The following is a 20,183-nucleotide window of genomic DNA, read 5'->3' on the forward strand; positions in this document are numbered from 1 at the left end:
GCTCCGCCGTCGATAGCTTCCGGCGCGGAGCAATCTTGCTGCCATTGATCGTCGGTCCATCCTTCGAGGCTTCTTCTTCAAAGCCGGCGCCTTCCGCGGCCTCGCGAACGGCGCGCTGTCGCCCCTTTCGTCCCATTGCCCGGCGGCTTCTTGGCCGCTTTCTTCGCCATCTTTTTGGGGGCTGTCGGCGGCGCCATGTGGAGAGGGTAGCGCCGGCGGGTGGACGGTGGGTGGACAGCGGGAGGGAGAAACAAATCGGCGGGATAGGAGAAATGAATCGGCGGCGGGATATGTTTTGGGAGGTCTGAAATGCGCGGCGGTATAGGCGGGATTTGGCGGGAGCGGCGGGATTTGGCGGGAGTGTGAGACGAATTTTCCCTGTGCCGCTGACGGGTCGGGCCCGCGTCGGTTCGCCTCGTTTTTCGTTGTGTCTGGCGTCCCCGGTGCGTCCCCGGTGCGTCCCCTGTGGGACGCGGACGGGCTCGGGGCGCCGGACACCGTATCGAGGCGCGCCGGACAAAAAAAGGGCTTTGGGGGACGCGGCTGGAACGCATTTTCTGTCCGGTGCGCCCCAAATCCCTTTGGGGAACGGTTTGGGGGACGCGACTGGAGATGCTCTAATGGCGAACTATCGGTTACATAGAAAAGGATGATAAATCGGAGAACATAGTTTGTAAACTCTCTTCTATCTTAATATATCTTCCCGAAAAAAAGATGAAAGGTGGGGCAAAAGATCTACACCTCTTGAAATTTGAATAGTGACCAATTATAAGCATGAAACTACGGACAGAGTGTTTCTGCACCCGGGTGCATATGCACCCTTTATTTGAAATACATATTAAACATATTTCCAAATGTTAAAAAAATAAAAACAAAAATGCCTCGTGTATACCTTGACATGTTACATGTTCACAAAGTTGTTTCAGCAAAAACCGATATATTTTGTGCCCTGTACTAAAAAGACAAATTTTTGGTGTTAAAATAGTCTATTTCTCGAGGCATTATTTGTCTTTTTTACACATGGTACAAAAATTGTTGGTTTTACGTGAAACTTTATGTGTACACATAGAACATGTCCCTCTACATGCTAAATTTTTTTCCTAAATTTTTTTACTTTTTGAAATATGTTTTATACATACCAGGTGCATATGTACCTATGATCAGTTTTGGTTTTCCGTGAAACTAGTTATTTTTTATTAGTGTAACAAAAACTGGTCGTGTCAAAAAAGAAAAGAGTTCCTGACGGAAGAACTACAGCAGTAATTTCCTTCAGATACCGCTGTCAGAGCGGCAATGGCGTTCGCCGCCGCCGCGAGGAGAAACCTCGCTTCCCGCGGCCTCTCCGGTCTCCTCACCCGCCGCCTCTGTCCGTCTACCCACCAGCTTCTTCCATCTAACTCCACCGGCGAGCCCCGAAAACCACCGCCCCTTCCACCCCAGCCCGCACCTCGGTCGTTTCACTTCGCGCTCGCCCCTTGCGGGACAGCCCAAACCCTAAACCACCCCCCATTCGGTCTCCACCTCCTCCCCGGGTCACCCCGCCGCAGCTTCTCCTCCTCCTCCTCCCGCGACTTCACCGACGTCCTCGCCGATGCCGCCCATGCCGCGGCGCCCGCGGCGAGCTTCCCTGGCGAGGTGGCGCGGGCGGCGGAGGACTCGTCGATGGCCGTCGCGGCGGTGCAGCATCTCATCGACGGGGTCCATTCCTTCACCGGTCTGAACTGGTCAGGGTTTAGGGGTTTGAGGATTTTGTGCCCTTCACCGTGTCCTTGGAATTTTTGTCTCCGGAGTACATTATGTTCCTCATTTTTTTTTTCACTACAGGTGGATTTCTATTGCTCTGTCCACGGTGTTGCTACGGTCTGTGTCGTTCACATTGTGGATGCTTGCCAGGAAACAGTTATATGTAAGATATTGCAAGGAATTACCTATGTTCCTCGGTTTGGTTTACTTTTATTCTGATGCATCAGAAGAGCTTATGTATACTGTTACTGGGCGTTATAACTTATAAGTAGGCCTAGTCAGTAGCTGTATGTGCCCAGTTAGTTACTCCATCAATGAAGCTTTATGCATGGGAACTTAGTACTATTTATTGTATGGAGTTCAATAATGTTTCATCCAGAAACTACAAAGTGATGGGTTTAAGCATTAAATTACACCTTTATGCTGACCCACAACTACAAGGGGACAATTCAAAATACCCATGTTTCTTGCTTCCGTTGAATTTTAGAACAAATTGCCATAAGCAAGCAGGTTTATACATTGTATAGTTCGTAGTTGCATGTATCCAGTTAGTTATAAGTTAGATATTACTTCATCTTTTGGTTGCGAGAATTAGACCAACTTTCTGTGTGCAAAGTTGACATTCCTTGCACGGGTTTTTTCATCCAACAACTACAAAGTGGTAGGTTTAGTTTGTAAACAGCACCTTTTGTAGACCCTCATGACCACGATTCAAAACCCGTTCACCACACATCAGCATATATGCATTATTCACCAGTAAATGCTTGCTCTGAATTAAATATCCCTGAGTAACTGGAAAAGGATTATCAACGAGTAAATGTGTGTTAGGCAGATCCCATTAAAATAATTGATTGATCATGTTAACTCGTCAATGCCCTGTTTTAAATGTTAGAATTTTTCCAGTATCATGTAGGATATCAGTTGTTTTGTATGGAATTCTTGCAGAAATCGTGTACATTGCAAACATGCTCTAACTTACTGCAGAGCTAACTCAAATAAAATTGAACTTTTGCACATTTTGAAGAGTTATGTTTTGATCATAGGCTTAAACCCTACTCTTTTCCATGCTTCAACCTTACATAGGAGATGCGTCAGGAGGTGCAACAAACTAGCAAGTTATTGAACAATGTAAGTATCTTGATATTATTCATGATCCCTGCATCAAGAGAAGTGAAACACTCTTAGATTTTTTTGTGCTCCTATTCTTTTTTCTGTTGTCAAGAAGTTAACTCTACATAATTATCTGCTGCAGGCTAAGGATGATGCATCAAGAGAAGAAGCTGAGCGTGTTGTATGGTCTTCACTAAAAAAGTATGCAATATGCTTGCTTACTTATGTATATATTTTGAAACTATTAAGCGTGTTCCAAGGATGCGATGGGTGCTAATTTTGTTGTTTCTGTACAAACGGTGATCATATGAACATGGAGCAGTCTATGAAATGAGAACTCACTTAAGCAATGTGGGAGAGTACCAATCATGGTGATTTATGGTTCATCAAGTAAGGAAGTGTAAACAAAGTTTGAAGCCTAACAGGCAACACAGTTTAACAAATGTAAAACCTGTCTCCATTGGGGGCTGTGTAGCCCAACATTTCTTTAAAAACTGTACCAACTAAAAAACTGTAGACTCTGTCAGTCTTACTTAGATAAATTATCACACATCTTAGGCAGACACAAATGCATCCAACGGTAACACAGATAAAGCCATGGCTCCATAAAGTTGAAATCCTCCCTCATATATAAGTTAAACATGTAAAAGTGAAAACTTAGTGGGGGCCTTTTTTTTGTGTGTTCTTGCATTCAAAAGAAAAAGATTGTGTTGTTACAGTGAAATTCTTTTGTAGTTGCATAGCGTCCATATACCTCCTTTAGCCAATTGGGTCACTTTTGCTGGACAGTTCAGCCAAATAATATCCTTAACCACATTGCCTATTTGCTACGAAAACATAGTGTCTACATGCATATCTGAAGTGTTACTAAGCCAACTCGTTACTTCTTAATTTGCCTAAATAATCCTATGGTGCCATGGTGTGTGTGCCTTGCACTAGCCAACATAATAATAGTTCATGTTGCTGTGTAGCTTATCTGGCATTTCCCCTTCCAAATTATTTCCTCTTATTTCTGTGCTTAAGTATTGAGCTGAGCAAAATTCCCTTTGGCTGACAAGTTCAACCTTATGCTATAAACAACACCTATCTTTCTTTCGCTCCTACTTGTTTCTCTATGATCTAAATGCTTTCCTTTGTTCACACAGGATAGGTGTTGTAGTATATCTTCCACTAGCAGTGACGCCCTATACCTTAATAACTCTTCACATTGCTGTAAGCTGTCTTCATCTGCTTAGCTAAATTTTGGTACCTTCCATTGCCACAACAGGCACATTGATTGTTTCTGTTTTCACAGACTATTTCATTCTCTTCTCATGCTTCTAGATATCAAACATGGTTGAGAATGTCCCATCTCTAAAAGGGGTGGAGCATTCTGGTTTACTGATCTGACGACCCCTGATGCTTTCTGCATGTTTCCTATGATGACATCTCTGTTCATCATTCTTACGTCAGAGGTATTTTTACAGTTTCTTCTGATCTAAGTATATTCTTGTGTATTGTGCTATAAATTTTGAGATCCCATTGGTTGCATGCTTCAAACATTTGCTCATTTTATTTTATTTAGCTCGTCAATGCTCCCACTGTATACTGTTTGCATAAGATATTTTGGTCTCTTAACTATAAATATATAATTTGAACTTATGAGTAGTGCCACTGGTGTTTGCTAAGTGAACAAAGCTGGAGTGTAGATGGAAAACATTTTTTTCTTCCTTTCTGTTTTATGTGTCTGCTTATTATAGTTCTGTTTATGAATAAATGTATTTCTTTAGCTTTCTTTGCAGTAACTTGCTATTATGTAAGATGCATTAGCACTGGATCTTTGAGACGATTTTGTTGCTGCATGCTGGTGACCTCTCTTTACCATTTCAAGAATTGAAAGTTCTCCAGGTGCATATTTGAGTTTAGATCCATTAGCGACCACGTTACAAGTGTGGTAGTGTTTATAAATAGCACCTGATTAATATATTACTTAACAACCTATTGTGCTTCAGTCGTCCATGCATTGGTTGTTGATTGATTGTTCATATATTGGCTGTTGATGGTTTGGAGTGGTTTGTAATTGGCCAAGACACATGATTGTTGTCATGTGCACATGAATTATGATCAATTAGCTGTAAACAGTCTGGTTCTTAAGAGTCCCGAAAACTTTACCAAGTTGCATGTTTTATGCACAACTCCCACGTTTTGTACATGTAATGGATTTGATCTGCAGTTTTGAGTTATTTTAGCGCTTTAATGCATGGATGTAATTGTTTGACCAGAAATCTCTCCTTTTAAAACTTGTTTGACATGAACCTTGAAGGTCTACTTACAGTCTTCTTGTATTATGCCATCAGTTCATCACCCATTACTTTTAAGTTGGTGTGTATGCTGCATTATTTGACTTCTTGTGCAGCTTGCTCTGTGTAATTTCAGATGCATTAATAACATTCAAACGAAGTAGTGTACACTAGATGCACAATTCTTTTGGAAGTTTGCACTGCTGAACTTTGCTAATTTGATGGCATTTTTGTTTATAGTCACTCTCTTCTTCTTTGTTCCCTTTTTTTTTCTTTTAAGACCCCTTTCTAGTTTCTTTAATAAATTTGGATTTATTTATGTTAGTGTAAGCATCTTATGGCATCTTTGCTCTCATGTTTGTTAAAATTTCTTTGTCAGATTCAGTGTTCTTGATCAGATTCAGTGTTAACTGTTCATTTCGAAATGCAAGGCAGTCCACATTTTTAGATTTACCTTTGGTCAGTTAAAGTAAAATAATTAATTGACACCAATGTAAACTGGACATATAGTATTTAAATGTATGAGGGCTGCGTCAGTTAAATGGGGCCAGAGAGAGTAATACAAATCTACACTGTTGGATTTATATTTAAAATCACTCCCTGACAAATCAATTTTGTATCACATAACCTATATATTATTTAACTAATTGTTGGTGAAAGATAAATGCTGGAACCATGGATGCTTTGCAGTTCCCAACTGAGGGATAGCTAATAAGATTTTTTTGGCTTCTAGCTGAAGTACAGTACTGTAAGGAAATGTAAAGGATGCTCTGGCCCGATTGACAAAGTAAAAGGGGTTCAGAGAGTAATATCTCTTCTGTCTATGGTGTATACAGCAAGCCTTCCTCAGGTATTCTGGAGCACTTGGTCACACTTGAAATCTTTTCTTATCAAAATATGATTGAGTTTAACCTAACGCCATCAAAATATGGGCTTGCATACGTTTTATGGTCATATGCACCTGTTGGTTTGAGTACCTGTGCAGGTATAAAAATAGTACTTATACATTTGAAAATATTGCCCCCCACTCCCATGTAAACCAGCTTAATTTTTTTTTTTTTGTAATATACCTTAGGTTTCAAGAACAGAAAGAAAATATAATTGTTCTTTTTCTCTTACATATGTATATATGTTCCTATCTTTTGGTATGTTAATACAAATAGAAATAAAAAATCCACTCAACTTCTTAAGCTCTTGGATGAACTGGCTGGTGCATGTATGATGGAACTCACTAGTGCTGCATTAATAACTCCAACCGATGTATAGCTTTTAGGTTTATTACCATGTTAGGAGCTAGTGCGGGAGCTCTTTATCCAATAGTGCATTACGGTACATCTACTCTTACTGCCTATGTGGAGGTCAAAAGATTGAATTCAAATAACTAAGTATTCCAGATATTGGAAGTAAGCATCTAAACATGCTGGTTCTTTCCCTGCTTTCTTATGTTAGTTTCCTGTTTATCAAATTAAAAAAAAACCATTATCAGCTCATTGTTCATCAATCCCTACGGATGGCATCACTAAAACGTCTCTGAATCTATCTTCTATCCAGGCGATTTCTTGTTTCTTCGTCACATGGAGTTCTCTAAGTCTTGCAGAAAGGATAGGTGGGCCCTGCCACAGGTTCCTTGTAATTTGCAATTAGTTTGGTCTTATTTCTGTTTTGCCTGACATATACAAAACACACATTCGTTGCTTGCAGCTCTCGAACAGCCAGCTGTGCAGAAAGTACTATTTGGTGCACCCTTAATAAAACAAAGGTGTTCCTCTTGTGATGGACAAAATGGGCCAACTGCTGGAGAAGCCCCGTCTCCTGTCAAAGAACAGGAAGAACCAGTTTGCCCGGAGACAAAGAAATCTTCTGATGCTAGCATTCACAGCGACAAGGCTGACAAGAAATCGACCAAAGACAGTTAAATGTAGATACAGTCCCGGCTTACCACACATCCTACACATTAGCTCCTTGGGGCAGCAATCTTCCCCTTATGCTTTATCTGACTCCTGTTAGTTAGGCTGCAATTCTAGGATTACAGTGGCTGTCCATTTAGCAGAATATAGGCATAGCGGCATATCTTAGTTATAATTTACAACACTGCGTTTTATGTCTTCCTTTTGAGCAACTATTTCATGAAATGAAATTTTTGATGGGTGTGTGTGTGGAGGAGCCCCATCACCCGACTATCCGAGAAACTGAGGACGTGGTCTTGCATTTTAACTGCGTTTACGTGAATGTAATGATCTACTACAGTAGTATATTTGAAGCGTGGGTTTGTCATTTTGTATTCTTGTTTTGTAACATGGTATGGATTCTTTTTTGACAACTTCATAGCATCAAGAAATTGAATACTTATCAGACTGCCATTCGCGAAAAAGTATTCTTTTTTTTTGAGGGAGCGAAAAAGAATTCTTATCGGACTGGTTAGAGCATCTTCAACAGAGCCTCTAAAATTGGTGTTGGTGCTGTAAAAGTCGTTTGCAGTGCGTTTGATCCGGATACAAATTTAGCGCTGTAAAAGTTGTTTGCAGCGCGCTCGATCCGGATACAGAGAGCGGTGTCGGCGTGAGCTTCACCGGGTCCTGTAAACCGCCGCACTAAAATGCAGCGCTGAATTCGTCCTTTTGCAGATACGCTAAAATGCCGTGCTAGAAACAACATGTTTACACAATTGCATACATAAATAGACCAAACACTGTAAAAATAAACTAAAAATATAAATATATTGCAAAGTTCAACCCACATTTGCTACAACCAAATTTATTAAAAATTAGACTACACTACTCTCAAAATCACAGTCGAAGTCGGAGGAGTTGGGCGTTGTCGATGACATCAAAGTCGATGTCCACTCGAAGGAGGAGGAGGAAGAGTCGACGGTGGTCGTCGACGGACCGGTGCCATTCTACCTCTCCTCCTTCTTCATGGCCTTCTCCTCCTTCTTCTTCTTCGCCTCCTTCTTCGTCCTCCTCGCTTCCCGGTCGCGCTTCATCGTCGCCTTCGCCTCTTCCTTCTCAGCGTAGAAGGCGACCTCCGTAGCCACGTCTTCCGGGAAGCGCCACACCCACTCAAGGCACATGCGCTCGTCCCGCTCGGCGACGGCGAGGCGTTGCTCGAGCTCGCGCTGGCGCTGCCTCCCATCGCGCTTGACGGTCGGCGGCGGCGACGCGAGGGCTTCCGCCTGCTGCCGTGTCCAGACATCGTCGAAGTTCATGGAGCGGCAGGAGCGGCCGAGCTGCCAGGCGACTGCGTACGCGCGCGCCGCCTCGTGCGCCGTCTCGAACTCCTGAGCCCGATGCGCTCGTCGCCTCTCCGGATCTCGGAGTAGAACACCCCGTTCGGACGCGCGCGGGCGCCGCGGTAGCCGGAGCTCGAGCGACGGCGGGGAGGCATCACGGTGGCGCGGAGGCGGAGCGGCGCGCGAGCGAGGTGGAGCCCCCAACGAGCGAAAGGTTCATGTTTCAGATGGAGCGACACACAGAGCGAGGTGGAGAGGTGGGGAAGCCACGCGCAGCTGAATGTTCCTGGCGGTTGGATGCGCGCGTCGCGTTTTATAGCGCGTGTTGGAAGCGGCGCGCCAGCTTTAGCGTCTAGGATGGCGCAAATGCCCGCGCGCGGCAAAATTTTTAGCCTGCACCGCTTTTTCTTGCTGGAGATTCGCGCTGCATTTTGGCGGGTTATTTTAGCCCACACATTTTGACGCGCCTGTTGAGGGAAGATGCTCTGAAGATGCGCACATCTTAACCTAACCGCCGCATGAGGGACACATAATATATTTTCCCATGAAGGAGATGTAGCATCGATGCTGAAGTGATCACCATGCATTAACGTTAAATTGCACTGCTGTTTACAATACAACTATGTATCAATACAAATTTGGGGATTTCGGAGATTACACGGCAAATAGGGAGGGACGGGTCAATGATCTACATGGAGATGCTTGTCGTTGTGGATGGTGCATGAAGCGGCCGGAATCTATGTGGCTGCACGAGCCGCCTGATGCCGCGGCACAACTTGCGCAGGAAGAAGCCGCCGCCGAGCTGTTTGGCGTTAGAGTCGCCGTGGCAAGCTCCCACCTGGTAATGAAGCAGCCAATCCTTGCAGTCGACGTCCATGGCGAAGCTGTCGAGATTGTGGGCGAGCACGCGGTCGCCGTGCCTGAAGAGCAGCTCCACCTTGAGGCTCTTGGCGTAGATGGTGGGATCGCTGGGGCAGGCCTCCGCGGCCGCCCTGGCGACGGCTCGCGCGAGGTTGGCGCCTCCGTTCCAGACCTCGAAGTTGATGAACATGCACCAGAAGTTGACGCCGCTGTTGTCCTCGCCGGCGTATATGCGGCGGCCCCACTCGAGGAACAGGCCCCTGGCGGCGTCGACGTTGCCGTCGCGAAGCTCCATGGCAATCCACGCTTTGTAGATGGAGGCGTAGTCGGCGACCCTGCTGCATCCGAGCGCGCCTCCTTCATGTCGCCGTCGGCCTTGTACATCGCTCGCGCCTGCTCGCACCACCGCTGAGCGTAGCCTCGGTCAGCTGGGTAGGCGGAGTCCAGCATGTCGTAGGCGCGGCGCCGGCGATCGGCTGCAGTGACGCCCCGTCCTCCAATCATCGGCATGACGACGCCTTGCCGATGAAGCGAACTGGTGATGGACTGGAGCAGAGCTAGGGTGCAAGGAAACTGGAGATGTCGAGATGAACTGGGGATGGTTGCTACTTATTTGTGGAGGATCCCGTGTCCCGTCCCGTGCACTCGTGGTGTTGGTGTCGGACCCGGAAACCAAACGGATACGGACATACTCCTAAGTCCTAACTCGTATTCCTGTCTGGCTGAGTCTAAAACTGGATTGGAGTTGCGACGAAACCGAGTTGAGTTCGGCGTACGTACTGTATATTCAAGGCCTGCGTGGATTACACGCAATATGAGCCAGCCACGGACACTGTCCATTTGACAAACAGTTACCATAGTTACTTCGATTCTGAATTTCTGACTCAAAACGGATGGGACATATCCGATCTTCAATTCGGGCTCCGACACGAACTCCAGTGTAATCAATTTCCAATGGAAGACTAACCATCAGTGAACCCAGACAAAAGAGAATGCTTATACAGTTATACCCCAATAAGGTTCACAACCAAGACTAATTCTTAATGTTGCAAATCTTGCAAATAACTATGAAACGAATCATCATAATCCAAAAAAATTACAAAAACCACCATAATTTGATCATTTAAAAAAACACCACCACAATTTCGTTTTGTGGAAAACCACCATCTTTGAGTCACGTTTTTTCGCAAAAAACTGAATGCTATGTTTAGCCATGCTAACGACGATTCTGACTAGTGAAGCCTGCTATTTGGGTGACATGGCATGATGAAAATGATCCAAGGACACATGTTGGACATATTTTCTATTGTGGGGCTTTTTGAAAATTTTCGCCTCTCTAAAAATAAAATAAAATCCTCACCTCCTTATCTACCGCCCCGGCAACTCTGCAAGACGATATTTCTCGCCGCCAACCGCCCCTCGCGACTCCCCACCGCCAGCGAGACTCCCCTACCTGCACGAGAGCTCCTCAACCCGTAGTTCCAGTCAACGCGTGGAGCTCACTATCTACACGGGCGGGCTCGAGGTTGGCCAGCCTCCTCCCGCCGCTCGGCCGCTACCAGAATTGACGCGGTTGTCAGCGAGGTCCCTCCTTGTCCAAGAGATGTGGAGCGGAGAGGTCATGGGCAAGTTGTCGGTATGGAGATATGTAGTATCATTTTCTTGTCAACAACATCGTATTGTAAAATCATATAAAATTCTATTTTTTTAATAATTTACCTCAAGTAAATTTGAATTTAATCTTTAATTTTAATTTTGAGCATATTCTATGTTTTTATTAGAATCTAATGATGCATTTAAATAATATAAATATGGACTAACTCATCCAATGCATGATATAAGAATAATTAATTATGAACCTAAAAAAAAGAATGTGCATACTTGATAGTCAGTATAAATAAATGGCTTCTAGACACCGCGCTCGTGACAGAGTTGCTCGCTAATCGCGCGCGCCCCGACGAGCTGCTCCGCATCGACCACGCATTCGCTACCGACGAGTATAACACGTCCAGGCCTCTCAGAATAAATCAAGTGGATAAATGAATGAGATGTAGCATCGATGCTAAAGTGATCACCATGCATTGACGAAAAATTGCACTACTATTTGCATTACAATTGTGTATCAATGAAAATTTGGAGACTTTGGAAATAATAGAGCCAATATCGAGGAGTATGTTTTTTTTTTTGTGGGGACTGGTTTTTCCTTTTTTTTGAGCCAATATTGTAATGGTACCTGGCAAAGAAACAATCGAGCAGTGTGTTTTGGCAAACGCCAGAAAATAACGGTGTCCTGTAGCAAATTTTCCCTTTTTACTATGGGTGTGTTTGGTAGACTGGGTCAACAGAGAATAGCTATCTACACTCATACAAGCTGACCCTAGCTTAGTTGGACTCAGATTTTTTGAGTGTGTTTGGTAGCCCGGGCGAACTGAGACATGCTGAGTGGGTCTGTTGTTTGGTGGGTCGTATGTAGTGAGAATTATAAAATTTGCACAACAACCCTTGCCTACAAAAATGAGACACAACCGGATCCCTATATACAAAATAAAAAGCAATCAGGTTCCTCTAAAAAGAAAAAGAAAAACAATCGGGTCCCTAGACCAGCTCCCTCAGCTCCGGCGAGGCGACGGAGCTCCGGCCAGCAGCAGCTCGTCGTCGCCCGCGTGAAGTCCGGCAGCAGCTCGCTGCCTCGTCCTCCCGGCGCTCCTCCACGCGCAGCTGCAGCAGCCAACCGTCGGGCGCAGGCTGCTAGAGTTCGGGCGCATTCAGCTGGCCATGGCTCGGGCCGAAGCAGAGCTCGGGCGAGTCGGGCCGGAGGGGATCTCCAGCGCGGCGGAGGTTGGTCGAGCTCGCAGGCGGCCATGGCACGGGCCGAGTCGGAGTTCTGGCGCGTCGGGCTGAGGGAGATCTCCAGCGCGTCGGGCTGAGGGAGATCTCCAGCGCGGCGGAGGACTCCGTGGCTGGTCGCACACACTCGCAGGCTGCGCGTCATTTCCATGGCGCGCCCAGGTAGTGCCTCGTCCCCGTGGAGGTCGCCGGCGCGTCCAGGCGTGGAGGCAGAGGTTGCAGGCGGTGGCGCCCCGGGAGGAGAAACGTAGCGGCCAGGGGAGCGAGAGGAGGATTGGGGGGAAATGAGGAGAGCGGGTGGGGGTCTGGAGGGTGCGGGGTGTGGGGCAGCGGCCAGCTACAGTCTTTTGCGGGGCGAGCTCAGCCTGGTCGACCTGTGAAGCTCGATTTGAGCTTCTCATCTCGGCCTGGCTGAGAGGCTATTTTCGTATGAGCTCAGCAGTGCTGAGTTGGACCGAACCGGCTAACAAACAACAAATAGGCACTTCAGCTAGGTTGGATTGGGAATATCTGAGCTCACCCAGACTACCAAACACGACAAATCCTATACACCGACCAGGTCGGTGCCTACCGCGCGCCGCACACCCCCCACGCGCGGTATGGGCCGGCCTGGTCGGCCCAGTTCGCCTCTTTTTTTCGTTGTCTGTTTCTCTTTTTTCTTTTCTTTTCCTTCTCCTTTTTTATTTTCTGTTCCTTTTTGTTTCTTTTTTTGTTTTGTTTCTTTTTTGTTTCTTTTTTGTTTATATTTATTTTTGTTCAAATTTGAAAATATTTCAAATTCAGAAAAATTTCAAAATTGAAACTGTTCAAAATTTAAAAATGTTCAAATTTTAAAAACGTTCAAATTTTAAAACCGTTGAAATACAAAAAATGTTCAAATCTGAAATCCGTTCAAATTTGAAAATGTTCAAATACAAAAAATTGTTCAAATTTGAAAAATGTTCAAATACAAAAATGTTCAAATTATAAAAGCGTTCAAATTTCAAATCCGTTCAAATATATAAAGCGTTCAAATTTGGAAATGTTCAAATTCGAAAAATGTTCAAATTTCGAAAAAAAAAATCAAAATCTGAACATTTTTAAAATTTCCAAAATTTCGAATCTGAACAGATTTTGAAAATTTGTTCTCCGAAATATATTTTTTAAAAGTTAGATATTGAAAAAGAAAAATATTAACAAAAAAGAAACAGCAAAAAAAGAAAAAAAAACGTACCTACTACTAATGGGCCGCGGCCCAACCAACCGGCCTGGTCGGTGGGGTGTGCGGTGGCCCGTACACACCGACCAGGTCGGTGTACAGCACTCCCCACCAAACACACCCTATGTGTAAAATCTAGGCAGTGAGGCTTCTGATAACTCGGCCAGGCCCAACAGCACCCGCAGGCCGAAAGCCCACGCCGGACTCCTCGGTCATCTCGCCGTCGTCTCGCCCCCGGCCGTCCATCCCCTCCGCACGCCGCCACCCACCCCAAAGAACCCCATGGCGTTCGCCGCGAGGAGGAGCGTCGCCTCCCGCTTCTCCCACCACCTCAGCCGCCGCCTCCACCCCTCCATACCCCACCTGCTCTCCTCCCGCTCCAACGACGACGACCCCCCGAGCCCCTCGCAGCCGCTGCCGCTCCCGCCATTCCTCCCGCCCGCTTCCAGAGCTGCCCGAACCCTGAATCACCTCCTCCCCTTCTCCCTCCACCACTCGGGTCTACCGCGCCGCAGCTTCTCCTCCGCCGCCCCCGACGGAGAGGTTGATGCTGCTGCGAGCGTCCTTGCAGACGCCGCGGCTGCGGCGGTGCCGGGCCTGCCGGCGCCGTTCCCGGGGGAGGTGGCCGCCGCAGCCGTCGACTCATTCTACCCCGTCGCCGCGCTGCAGTACCTCATTGATTACGTGCATACCTTCACCGGGCTGAACTGGTAAGCTTTCGTGATGCAGCTTCTGAGGTCCGGGATCTGTTTCCTTGGATCGTGTGATTGGTTTGCTCCTGCTCGCCTCTCATGTGGGATGTTATGGTCAGGTGGGCTTGTATTGCGATAACGACGGTGCTGATCCGGAGCGCGACGATCCCAGTGCTGGTGAACCAGCTCAAGTCCACGCAGAAGCTAAATGTAAAGTACTCGCAGTGTGATTCACCGTGCATTTTTCTAGCCCCTTTGTTCGCTTGATGTGTTAGTGTATGTATGGGTCAAAATCTACGCGGCATGTAAGTGTCATTTGGGGAATATGTAACCACTTCATTCCCTACACGACCAGACTAACGCATGAGCTGAGTGTTTTATCAGAGTGGCTACATGTTCCCCAAATCAGTTAGTGATGTATTGTACTGCACTGCTGGTCCGTCCTGTCCAAACACTTGCCCCTTGCACCACCGCTAATGAGTTCTCATTTGTAATTTTAAACGTTTTATGGACTTCAAAATACTGCATTCCCATCAGCAAACCCTTCTATGCATTATGTAGATGCTATTTCTTAGACCTGTTCATCCACAGCCTGGCCCAGCCTGCAAGCTTGAAATGATATAAACACAAATGCTTCCTAGAAAAATGATTGCAATAATACTATTTTGTATTCCTAGAATTAACAAACAAATATTTTTAAATTAAAAAAAATGTTCTTTACACGCATCTTCGGGTTGGCCTGCTCCAGGCTTGGGGTTGGCATTTTTGGGTAGGGCTGTCTCAAGCACGGCCTGGCCCATTGTTTTAATAGGTATTGTATTTATAAAACGTCTGTAGGAAGTCACATGCTATCACCGTATCAGTTTAGTTCATTGCTCTTTTGGTCTTTCAGAACAGAAGTCTATTTATTTTGACCTTAGTAGTTTATTGTGGTTCATGCAAAGTTTCCATCTGATTATTTCTTTCTTTCAAACTTGACCCTTTTCAGGCAATAAAACCAGAGATGGAAGCCATTAAGGATTCAATGGATGTGAGATTATGTCCTTCTCTTATATAGAATATACTATGTAGTTGCCAACTTATAAGAGAACAGGGCATGGAGAACATTAATTTAATTTCCGCTTAGTTAGGTACATTATATAGCTAATGCTTTAACCTTTCAAGTTTATTTTATACAGAGCTCGGATCCGAAATCGGCGCTAGAGGGGAAATATAAAATGACTGCACTCTTCAAAAAGTATGTAACCTGGAGTACATTATTCTTGTCTCGATTTTAATGACAATGACACCAGCTGTACATTTCCTGGTTAATATATACTGTCCATGGTCTAAAAATATGTTCACTAGGATTTTGTAATGGAATTCTTTCCGTGTTAAATGGATGTGTTCAAAATTTTGAGACATATTGTGCACCATTGACAACATCATGATCATATTTTCTCTTTTATGTGGTGCATGATGTATTAGAGATAGTTCTCTGTGCAGTTCTTCTTAACTTCTTTTTGCAATTTTCCTTTAGGCATGGTGTTAGTCCATTTAGTCCACTAAAAGGACTCCTAATCCAAGGGCCAATGTTCATGAGCTTTTTCTTTGCTGTGAGTAATGCATCTTTCTATCCCTCCGATTGTTCTATGTTATACTATCTTTTGAAGAAAAAAACTAGATATTGTATTGCTTACATTGCTTCTTTCTGATTGTAGATAAATAACATGGTTGAGAAAGTTCCTTCATTGAATGGAGGTGGATTATCTTGGTTTACTGATCTGACAACCCCGGACCCTTTTTACATTCTTCCAGTGTTAACAGGACTGACCTTCTTGGCTACAGTAGAGGTATGCAATTTGTCTAGTGTGATTGTGGTGTCTGTGTGTACGTCTATCATTGTGCATGTAACTTGGCGTGCCACTGCTTCTTTCTTGTATTTTTGGTGTTGTAGGATTTAGGGGCCTGTTTCATACCATTTTGCCTGCGTAAACATGTACCCTTGTCAAATGGTGCATTGACTTTTAAAACGTATGGACATAAACAGACTCTTTATGACTGCATCCAGTTAACTACCCTGCTTTCATGGTACCTTTTTTCTTACTGAACATCCAGAATTTTGAACTGCGGGCCGGGTTGTGAATTTGAAACATTGACTGTGCTAGATGATTTACCTGCCAGTATTGCAGTCTAATCTAGCAAATATATTGTGGTATTTCAGCTTAACTTGCAGGAAGGAATGGAGGGAAATTCTATGGCAGGTAAAATGAAGACATTTTCTAGAGGAATGGCTGTTATGACAGTGCCATTCACAATGAATTTTGCCAAGGTATGACAATATTTAGATATGATTACTCTTTCTTAGTTTCTGTATGTAGATGGTATATCTGATCTTATGTGAGATGATCTGTAATGAATTACATGGATAAATGGGATAGCAACTAGGGTGTCAAGCAGCGTCCCGCTTTAGTCCCGCAATCGCATGATTTAGGCAAAAGTGACTCAAGATTCAAGCTAGAAATAATGAAGAGTGTGAACAAGCTCCATCCCGCATCCCACCCGCATTGACACCCTTAGTAGCAACCAAAGATTGAATTGTTTGACTAATTTGTTGTTGCTTCTTAATTGACAAGCATCAAGAATGAGCTTTTACTTCTTAATTGACAAGCATTAGGGATATGTTGCCTTTTCTGTTAAGCTATGCCATGCCTTTAGTTTTATCAGCTAGGAATTCACTGTGAATGTTATAGACCAAATACCATTGTGGTCCAGGTTTTATAATGGGACCAAACAAAGTGAATGGGCTTATGAGTTTTACAATGAAGCACTTCAGAGAGCGATGGAGATACTCCACAAACCAGATCGAGAAACTACTACTACAAGACATTCCAGACATAACTAGAAAGCATCTAACACAAACCAATCAGCACCCTCTCTAGTTAGTCTCTCATGTCTCAGACAAATTCACAACAGAAGGTAGCACAAATAAACTCATTCGTAGTTTCGGAATCATAATATTTTATACCTAGAAAATTGATGACTATGCAAGACATATTATCTCGTGTAGCTGAAATTTTTAATTATGATATAACTGCATAAAATAAGATTATCTTATGGCCTGAGAAAATGATCAAAATGACCGTAAGACATTGGTTCATGTCACGTGGCTGATAAAATTGATGGCTATACGATAGATTGTCTGGAATGGCTTTTCAGATTTTGTTCAATGGTAGCAAATACTGTTATTTTGCTGCTTAGTTTGTGCTAAGAGATCTGCAAGTAGTAAAGGTCATGAGGGGAACGTATCCGGTGCACCGGGCCTTGTGGAGAGCACCCAGTGCACCAGACCTCGGTCCAAATTCAGAACAAGTTCAAGAAGATAAACTCTGGGCACTCTACCACCTAAACGGACCTAAAGCGGGCAATGACCTAAGGTGCTGGGGGCCGCTGTATCGCCTAAGCATTCTAAGGTGGACACCTTAAAAACCATGCATGGTAGATAGATGTTGTGTCACCATGTCATTTTTCTTTTCTTTTCAGAATTGTTGACAACTGTTAGACTTGGGTACCAAAATTTGGTGCACTGGGTGCACCACCAGCTCGGGTGCACCAGATATGTGTTCTCAAGTTATGAGGTAGTACTAGAAGTTTGTCAAGCAAGCACAATATATTATTTTCTGATGGCTTGGGTGGATACTCGGTTCTACTGTAATACTGTTTTGGCATGTGAACTAAAATGTACCAAAAATACTACATGCCATTAGTATGCTTAGCGAACAAAGATAGGCTGGATTGTCCCGACTAGTCAAGCGAGCTAGATATATCCACTTCAACAGTACTCACAACATTGTCCTAATCTCCTAGTCGTTTGTCTTGTTCCAGGGAATTTTCTGTTACTGGATCACGTCAAACTTGTTCTCCCTTGTTTATGGTATTGGTGAGTATGGTTCAAGCCTTTTTAAGAATTGAGGAAAGAACGGTTGATCTATGGCATTAGGCTCTGTTTCATGGTCTAATAGTTCATGACGTGTGATACTTGATTTTTATCAGTTATCCGCCGACCTGCTGTGAGGAAGTTGTTCAATCTTCCTGCTTTGGAAGCTCAGGCTGCACCTGCACTGAAGTCAGCTTTCAGTTTATTTGGTGGATCCAAGGCAATACCTTCAGCAAAGTCACCTTTAGCTATCACGGCAGCCCAGCAATCTTCTTTGGAGAAACCTGATGCTGCTGCTCTTGGCTACCGGGTCAAAAATCTTGAAAAGAAGGTGAAATCTAGAGGAAAATCTCGGAAACACAGGTAAAATATGGGCACATAGGAGCTTAAATGAGAGTTTGCACTTTGACCTTGCGGTTGGTTGAGATTTGATTTGCCCTGAGTCCTGATATCGTGCTATGATTCGATTTTGCGCGAGGAGGCTGTCACTGTTTCTTCATCACATGTGGCTGTTGTGGCCTTTTTTAGTGTATAAGACCGATTTTGTTAGCATAATAGTTAATAAACCTCAGTAACTTACAATAATTGGTTTTGGTGTTCATCTTCCTAAAACTGAGATGACAATATCTGGTTCCTCTGGACTTTTGGAGAGCCTCGGTGACACAACAGGTTAAACTATGGCACCAATAGTTCAAATCATTGAGAGGTATCTTTGTTTAGTGGTGTCAGCTGCCAGTAAGCGGCTTCAAGTGGTTGGTGATTGCTTGTATCCAAATGCTTCCAGTTATAGATGGGAAATGCAGGAATACGTCAGTATGGTACTAGATGTTTAGATGATTATGTTTGTACCTTATGTTTATGCACTTGAGCTTATGTGATGTCCAACTCACGGTATTCTGTACACTGGCTGTGCACTTTGCCTGGAAAATAATAATAAGCTCGTGGAATAAGTATCTGTTCCATCTACCTTGTGGTTTGTCATGCGGCCACTAAAACAACTAGGCAAATTTTGTGTACCAGTGATTATATTTGTGTGCCTTCCTGATTTTTTTAGACCTAGCTAAGCGATAACTCTATGTACTTTCAGTTGTTGGTAATTATGTTTTCTTTTTTCCTTGTGCTTCCTGATGCTTTATCTCATTTTTGCACTAGCCATGTTTAAGTTTGTGTACTAATAGCAATATAAATGGGAAAAAGAACAGTCTTGACAACCTGACAGAGTAAACGATTCACCTGTTGTTTGGTATCCTGTTCATTAGTTCGCTCATCTGCTTTGAGATGTGATGTGGACACTTCATAATTTACAAACCTGATCAGCGTGAAACGCCAGGCAGATACATCAGCTCACTTTTGTGTCCGATGGGTTAGTTACAGAAGCAACGGACGACTTCACCAGCTATGCTGCAAATATTCTTGTTGTACTGTTCACACGATAGTTCTTCTCTATCTTCAACGATTATAATATTTCTATTTAAATAGCTTGAAGTTTATGGTGTACATTTTAGGTTATTATTATCAAATAACGACATGCAGGATCAAACATGCGTGCATAGCTAGATGAAAGGACAGTCTCACTACTCGCCAGAATCTGATAGAGCTATCCCGGTTAGCTGCATTTGCACATTCCCAATCTTGTATTTGAAGCATTCTTTCCTGCCAGCCACCACCTAGAACTAGAGGGCTGCCAGTCTATTTTGTCTCAAAAGAAATGAACCCTGGTAGTGTAGAAAAAGAAACCGTGAAACAGAAGAATGGTCAAACGGATGAACCAGCCAAGAGCTTCCGTGCATCTACACCAGTACAGAAGTGCATAACCAATTCATATTCTTCAACACCTCACCAACCTACCTGCCACAGTCGTCTAAGACCGGTAACACGTACACCTACCGGTCCGGTCCTTCCACGGGTCAGTCCAGTGACGCAACTCTACTGACCCCCTGCTGCATAACCGGTGTTGTTAGAGGATTTCCACTCTAGCGTCACTCAAATCGTGGGGATTTAGGACACGTTTCTAGCAGCGCGCCTCAAAGTCTCTTTTTGTCCGGCGCGGTCCAATACGGTGCCTGCCTCCGAGCCCGTTCCTGATACACAAGAGACGCTCCGGGCACGCCGGACACAACGAAATAAGAAGCGAGGAGGCGCGGGCCCGACGCGTCAGCGGCTCGGACGCTCAACCGCCGCCTACGTAGCGACAGTGCAGTTGCCGGAAAAGGGAACCATCGCATTGGCAACCGCATCGATCGACGCGCCAACCGCCGAAATGGAACGCGGACTCCTCGGAAGAGCAATCGGACTTCTGCGCCACTGT

At 44.5% G+C, this 20,183-nt stretch overlaps 1 protein-coding gene and 1 pseudogene across 1 annotated transcript; both read left to right on the forward strand.

The window, feature by feature from the left end:
* The first annotated feature begins 1,316 nt into the window (after nt 1-1,316).
* On the forward strand, nt 1,317-7,067 carry LOC124649829 (annotated as a pseudogene).
* A 6,474-nt stretch (nt 7,068-13,541) lies between these two features.
* LOC124708612 (mitochondrial inner membrane protein OXA1-like) lies at nt 13,542-18,841 on the forward strand. The gene is made up of 9 exons (XM_047240294.1): nt 13,542-13,977; nt 14,079-14,169; nt 14,948-14,989; nt 15,138-15,196; nt 15,479-15,554; nt 15,660-15,791; nt 16,163-16,270; nt 17,824-17,878; nt 17,992-18,841. Exons 1-9 carry the CDS (start codon nt 13,550-13,552, stop codon nt 18,240-18,242), a joined length of 1,242 nt encoding a protein of 413 aa, XP_047096250.1. The 5' UTR covers nt 13,542-13,549; the 3' UTR covers nt 18,243-18,841.
* Nucleotides 18,842-20,183: the final 1,342 nt, after the last annotated feature.

This window comes from Lolium rigidum, chromosome 4 (genome assembly GCF_022539505.1).
Source record: "Lolium rigidum isolate FL_2022 chromosome 4, APGP_CSIRO_Lrig_0.1, whole genome shotgun sequence".
NCBI lineage: Eukaryota > Viridiplantae > Streptophyta > Magnoliopsida > Poales > Poaceae > Lolium > Lolium rigidum.

Coding starts and splice junctions, on each gene's coding strand:
- LOC124708612 (XM_047240294.1), top strand. CDS start 13,550: ATGGCGTTCGCCGCGAGGAGGAGCGTCGCCTCCCGCTTCTCCCACCAC. Junction 15,555..15,659: donor TCATGAGCTTTTTCTTTGCT/GTGAGTAATGCA, acceptor TTCTGATTGTAG/ATAAATAACATGGTTGAGAA. Junction 15,792..16,162: donor CCTTCTTGGCTACAGTAGAG/GTATGCAATTTG, acceptor GTGGTATTTCAG/CTTAACTTGCAGGAAGGAAT.